This window comes from Hippocampus bargibanti, linkage group LG04 (assembly GCF_051943395.1).
Source record: "Hippocampus bargibanti isolate YZ-2025 linkage group LG04, ASM5194339v1, whole genome shotgun sequence".
Classification (NCBI taxonomy): domain Eukaryota; kingdom Metazoa; phylum Chordata; class Actinopteri; order Syngnathiformes; family Syngnathidae; genus Hippocampus; species Hippocampus bargibanti.
The window spans coordinates 4,902,119-4,908,881 of record NC_142737.1 but is presented as its reverse complement, the minus strand read 5'-3'; the positions used below and the strand labels follow the sequence as shown (position 1 = coordinate 4,908,881).

At 40.7% G+C, this 6,763-nt stretch overlaps 1 protein-coding gene across 1 annotated transcript; it reads right to left on the bottom strand.

The window, feature by feature from the left end:
* Window positions 1–737: 737 nt before the first annotated feature.
* Window positions 738–6,689, bottom strand: smn1 (survival of motor neuron 1, telomeric). Its single transcript, XM_088993691.1, has 8 exons — window positions 6,571–6,689; window positions 5,978–6,049; window positions 5,767–5,886; window positions 5,492–5,683; window positions 3,768–3,941; window positions 2,170–2,238; window positions 983–1,093; window positions 738–890 (listed from the first exon to the last, which is right to left on the bottom strand). Exons 1-8 carry the CDS (start codon window positions 6,616–6,618, stop codon window positions 834–836), a joined length of 843 nt encoding a protein of 280 aa, XP_088849817.1. The 5' UTR covers window positions 6,619–6,689; the 3' UTR covers window positions 738–833.
* Window positions 6,690–6,763: the final 74 nt, after the last annotated feature.

Below are 6,763 nucleotides of genomic sequence, written 5' to 3'. Positions count from 1 at the left end.
AGATTTTTTTTTCTCAACATCTTTTGCATGCGCCTTTCAAAGTAATATTTTGACTCCTTTATACGAGTCTGACTTCTGCTGGACGAGGAATGCTATTACAAGCTCGTGCATATCTTGTTATTCTGAGTATGCGTGGCCGGTTTCCTCAGCATTAAACACTTGATGAGGAACGTAACCTTCTTCTTTCACCATCTTGAGGAATGATCCCTTGTAGGTGCTTTCTCTGCGCTAATTTTACCTTGTTCCTCATCAATTGAGTTCTGTTTAGCTTGGTTGATAGCATTTTGCATAAAGTGTGCAGATGGCTTGTGCGGGTTGTTTGTGCAGCCTGATTGATGGGATATTTTAACCTTGCAGTCTACACTCTGCCTTTGAACTAAAAAAGTTGAAACTCTCTCACTGTCGTCTGCCTGTCTCTTTAATGTTTAAACCACCTCCCCTCACTGCTGCGTTCTTGACCAATCATGTGGCTTTAACCTGGGGGCAGGGAATAGAGGACAAAAACAGTCGGCTGCCATTTTGTTGTTAGAACGGGCTCTTTCGCGAACGACACATCACTCATTGAGGCAGCTCTGTGTAGGAAAAAAGTTCGTATGCCAAGGTAAAATTTTCATAAAGTTAACGTTCGTAAACCGATAAATTCGTAAGCCAAGTGGTTTGTAAAACCGAGGTATCACTGTATGTAAGATACTGTCATCGAATGTTTTTAAAGAGGAAATAACGAGGCAGTTAGAGTGTTTATTTAATATGCTTTATTAAATCTATTTACAGTGAATACAAAACTGTTCTGCCACGGTGGATGTAATCCAACAAGTATAGCCACCATTTTTTTTTCATTTCTGGTGCGGCTTGGTCCATTTGGCAGCTTCATTGCGACCTTGTTTCAAACCCTACAAAAGTACAGTTGATTCGAATCAAATTCCAGCAGAAGATAATTTTAGAACGTGCCAGATACGCATGACCCAAATGAAAGAATCCATACCAAGTAGTAGCCAGTGTGGTAACCGCTCATGTACCAGGAGATGAGCATGCTGCCCATGGCCTCGTCGTCGTCTCCCATGTCGGGACTCATCGGGGGAGGTGGCGGGATCATCTGTAGGCACAAACCGAGAGTGATGGAAGAAGCTGACATGCGGTAGATCCGCGCACGGTCAATATTTGAATTTAACTCATGCACTGCCATGCGCGAATTCGCCATTCCTGAATTTGTGTGGTGCTGATAAAGTGCTGGTCAGACCTCTGGCAATGTTTTTTCCCTTGCACGAGGGGGCAGCATTTGCCTTTTGTACAGCCACCCCCATTTCAAGGTCAGATAACGCCATATAATTTAGGAATTAACTATTTTTAATCTGATGAAAGAAGAGAATCTAAGGTTTCTTACTAGTGATGGGAATGCCGGCTCTTTTCAGAGAGCCGATTCTTTTGGATCGGCTCACCAAAAAGATCCGGCTCTTTTGGCTCCCAAATGGCTCCTCAGTTTGTTTGTTTTTGTTGTTTAAATTAATGAACTACCAAAAGAATATGTAAAATTATGTGAAAAACGAATTACTCGTGTAAAAAATACACTACATCAAATATTTTTATGTATATGACTTGATTTATATGTGCACAGAGGGCATCCACTAACTTTCACTTTCCCTGTGGTTACTCTGATCAGCTGTCACTAATTTGCTTTTAATATTAATAATGCTATCATACCAACTAGTAAAAAATATAATTGAATGATAATAACAGCATAATGTAATAATATTTCTCCACCTGTCTACCGTAACCCCCCGTCCCCTCTCCTAACTGCTGTGTGTGTCTGTAATTCCCCCCTCCCTCCTCTCAATGGATATCGACCAATCACGTGCGGATTTAACCGAAGACCGGGGGCGGGGAATAGAGGACAAAAAGAGTCAGCTCCCATTTCCGGCTCCTTGTTACGAACCGACTCTCTTCGTCAACTTCAGAGATCCAGCTCTAAGAGTCAGTTCGTTCGCGAATGACACATCACTATCTCCTACGCTGCATTGAATGTTCATATAGTCCTAAAACTCAATATTCTGGAATTTGAGTGAAAATGACAAAAACGCTGGCACTGGAATGGACACATTTTTGCCCATTGTCTGGCAGTGAATGAGTTAATCACGAAATGTACACGTTCATTAGAACTGTCATTATACTTACGGGTGGGCCGAATTGCATCCATGGGGGAGGAGGGAAATGCCCGTGACCACCAGAATGTCCTTTTCTACCCTGAGAGTGAAAAAAAAAAACATTTTATTAGGTTCCCCTGAACAATGGGAGGTGATGGACCAGTTGATGAGACATTTGGGCCACAAATATGGAGCAAAGTAACTGAGGAGTTGATAGAGATTAGACAGAATAAGAAGTTATCATATTTAAAAGTGTCATGCTGTCATATGCTTAGTCAACAAGTGTGACTCGAATACACAATTGAAGCACAGACAACATGGGGTCAATCTGAGGTCAACAGACACAGCAAGTTAAACTGTCATCTTCATCTAGGAGATCTGGCCTTGGACAGAATTTAGGACTTGTGAAACTCCTTTATCACCGGAGCAATTTACGACTTGAAACTCCTTCACAGGAAGAGCTCATTAGCCAGGTTACAAATGTATCAGTTCATGGAAGCGACAATCTTTTATTGCTTACAGCTGTTTGCGCTTAGAACGCCCAGGGGCGTGCTATTCTAATCAAGAAAACTATTTTTGACTAAGGTATCACTTAAAGGACAACCGACGTCACTTTTTTGTTTCTTAACTGACATAGCATCTAAAATACCCAAAACGCGCAGTATGATATTTTTAGTCAAATGCAAAACGCCAATAAAAATGACTTAAATTGTCCAAAATCTGCAAAAAAATGTAGCTGCGAATTGGGCATTTTCAGAAAGTCCCGCCCCCTGTTCGTGACATCACGCCAAGACATCTTGTATTTATTTTATATTTGTATAATCAAAACAATGGCTTCAGATTCGGAGAATATGCTTTCTTGTTACCCATCCAGTTATGAATATGATGCAAATAGTTCTGAAGAGGAAATCATATATGTTTGCAATCGATTAAAGAATTCATTTTTTTTTTCGGTCAGGGGCATTCTTTCAGTGACGTCACGTACGGACTCGTCACCAACTCAAAAACAAGACTTCCGGAATATTCAGCGCGAGTCTTAAAACGTAAAATATAGCTATATGCGGTGGAATCTTATTAAAATACGCTCAGTAGAAGACATTTGAAGCCATTTTATAAATTATGGACACAACTTGTCCGGAGACGTCGGTTGTCCTTTAAATTTGCATGTACTGTCAATAAATAGGTTGGCAGAAGGCTGCAGAATTCAGGCGTCTGTCTCGTGGCTACGTCTCCTGCCGGCAGTAAAGACAATCTTTCTGGGTCCGAGTCTTTGTCTAAAGCACAGGTGTCAAAGTCAAGGCCCGCGGGCCAAATCCGGCTCGCCACATCATTTTTTTCGGCCCGCGAAAGCAAATCGAACTTGTTAAATTGCATGATGATTGCTAAAATCTGAGCCAAAATTTCATATTTTTGAGTTATTCATTAATTTGCTGTGTGATCTATATGTAATATTTCAAGGGATGTAAATATTCTAATGGGTTCCCCAAATTCATAACGGCCCTCGAGAGGAAACCATAACTACAATGTGGCCCGCGGCAAAAAACGACTTTGACACCCCTGGTCTAAAGTGTCCGATCGAACATCTGTGACAGAAATATGAATTCATATTTAATAACAATGGGGTCTTACCTGTCTAAATGGTGGCATGGGTGGTGGGCAAGGGGGAGGGAATCCCGGAGCCCACATCGGGGGTGGTGTCTTGTGGAATTTTGCCTTGTGGCTTTTACTGTGCGGCTGCTGCTTATAATGGTTTGGTTCTGTTGATCGGTCACTCTCCTCTGTGGAAGATTCCGCCTTTAGTGTCTAAATTGGGAGAAAAAGACATCATTGTCACTTCTATTGTGGAAAGAAAATGTAAATGTGGCCTTGCCACATAGTCTTCCATCATTCCGAGCAAAAAAAATGAATGCCTGCGAGATAAGAGTAATAAGCGTGTGAGGTTTCAGAAATATTTCATTTTCATGTTGTCTGCTGAAACTCCCCTAAGTTATTAAATCAAGCAAATCTTAAAGGACAACCGACACCACTTTTTTTGTTTCCTAACTGACATCAGAAAAACGTTTTATAGCATCTAAAATACCCATAACACGCAGGATGATATTTTTAGTCAAATGCAAAACACCAATAAAAATGACAAAGAGTCCAAAAACTACTTCAAATTGAACCCGGGAAGTGGCCAGTTTCAGAAGGTACCGCCCCCTTGTTCGTGATGTCACGCCAAGACGTCTTGCCTCGCTCGAGAATCAAAACAATGGTTTCAGATTCGGAGATGTTTTCTTGTTACTCATCCAGTTCTGAATATGATTTAAATAGTTCTGAAGAGGAAAGCATAAATGTTTGCAATCGATTAAAGAAGTCCTCCCATATGAATTCAAGCCGTCAGGACTCCAATGTAGCGTCCCAGAAAATGCACAAGATGGCGCCCAAGCTCCATTGGAAATATGCTGATTTGTCTGCTGGGAATTTGTGTCAGCGAATAGTTGTCTTGGTGCAACACATGATTCACCATTGCGTTATTTATGTGTTTTCCTTCTAATTTCGCCATCAACACGAATCAACACGAAGTTTTCAAACCAAACAAAGTACCACAAAATGCATTGACGTGATGAAAGGACTGCTACAATGTGTCCTTTCTCGGTCAGGGGTGTTCCTTCCGTGATGTGACGTCAGGAGTCGTCACCAACTCAAAAACAAGACTTCCTGAATATTCAGTGCAAGTCTTAAAACGTAAAATGTAGCTATATGGGGTGGAATCTTTGTATAATACGCTCAGTAGAAGTTATTTGAAGCGATTTTACAAATTGTGTCCATACACAACTTGTCCGGAGGCGTTGGTTGTCCTTTAAGGGACACAATCACAGATTTTGTCAGAAAATTGCTACAGGAAAGAAATTTTTTGAACGATCGATGCAACATCAAAAGAGCATTTATAAATAAAAGAATACAGTAACGGAGAGTTACAGGAAGCATGAAGTGGCTACAAGCTGTGCATGAACCTACTATAAGCATGTAGCAATGAAATACAAGTCACTTTCCTCTGAGGAGTAAACATACATACAAGTTTTCAAACCAAACAAAGTACCCAAAATGCATTGTGTGTCGCTTTCTCGGTCAGGGGCGTTCCTTTTGTGACGTCACGTCAGGAATCGTCATCAACTCGAAAACAAGACTTCCTGAATATTCAGCGAAAATCTTAAAACGTAAAATATAGCTATATGCGGTGGAATCTTTGTAAAATACGCTCAGTAGAAGTCATTTGAAGCGATTTTACAAATTACGGACACAACTTGTCCGGAGGCGCCGGTTATCCTTTAAAGAGAGAGATACTCGCGCAATCAAATCTCATATTCTACCGTGGCTTTGACTTCTTCATCATCCTCAGAGTTGACCGAAAGCAAGTCTTCCAGGTTCTTCTCTTCCTCATTGCCGTAGTCTGTGTAGACAACGATGCACGTGCCCTTCTCCTTGTCGACAGAGGAGATGGTAGCCGAGTATAGTTGACTGTCTTCTGACCAGTACGCTGAGCAAGAATCTCCAACCTGCCACTATAACAAGAACGATGATCCATGAATCATTAGGAAATACAATTTCTTTACTTTCTCTTTACTACAACCGGTAACATCCTCACCTCTTTATCCGTCACTACATTTGTTCTTTTCCTGATGTCCTTTGTTTTATTATTCTTGCGCTTCTTTCCTGGTGGGATTTTGACTGAAGCTTGTGGATCATCCTCCCCCTTAAGGGCCGTCTGGCATGTCAACAAAAAGCATATCTGTGAGTCCGATAACCAAGAAAACAAGTAAAAACGAACTGCATGAAATCATGATTTTTTTTGTTACCTTAAATGATGCAACAGCCTTATCATATGCTTTTATCAAGGCGGTATCATCCCAAATATCTGAATCGTCACTCTACAAAAAATAAAATAAAATATTACACTTGGATAAACAATTTAACATGCATGATGATACGTATTTTTGCCTGTGTTTCTCTGTCAGTTGCTGGCAGTGGTCATTAAAGAGTTATGATGCCTTAAATATAATAACCAAAATGTGAGTACCCTTGAAAACAATTTTTAAAAGATCTAGCTGTTAGTAAGTTGTTGCTCTCCAGTAAATTAACGAATCTTTCCAATTTATAAACATGCCGGACAAAACCGTACAACGTGTAGGACACTGTTTTAAAATGGTGTACTTTGCAGTGGTTTCGAACAGTTTCAAGAATTTATTCCGTCTCGTCCTGGGAGACAAGGTAATTATCGACCAAACCATAGCGTATTTTCATTAAATCGAAGTTGATTTTTTTACGGAAGTTTGAAATTACTGGAGCGTGTTGATTTTGGTACCTTAAAAGCTGTGTCCAACACAGATGTAGCGTTATTCGACGTGCAATTTATAATTTAATATTGTGAAGGTTTCACAATATGACTTACCTGCCCGGTGCCCCGAACGAATAACACGTCTTTACACCCATTCGCCATTTAAAAACCAGTGGCTAATTTCACAGCTAGTTGTTTCACAGGGAACGAGCTACACGCGTCGCTGTTGTGACGTAATAGAAACGACGTGACGTCTTTTTCTTGCGACGCAGACGGTTGGCGTAGCAACGGTTGGTTGTGTGTATTA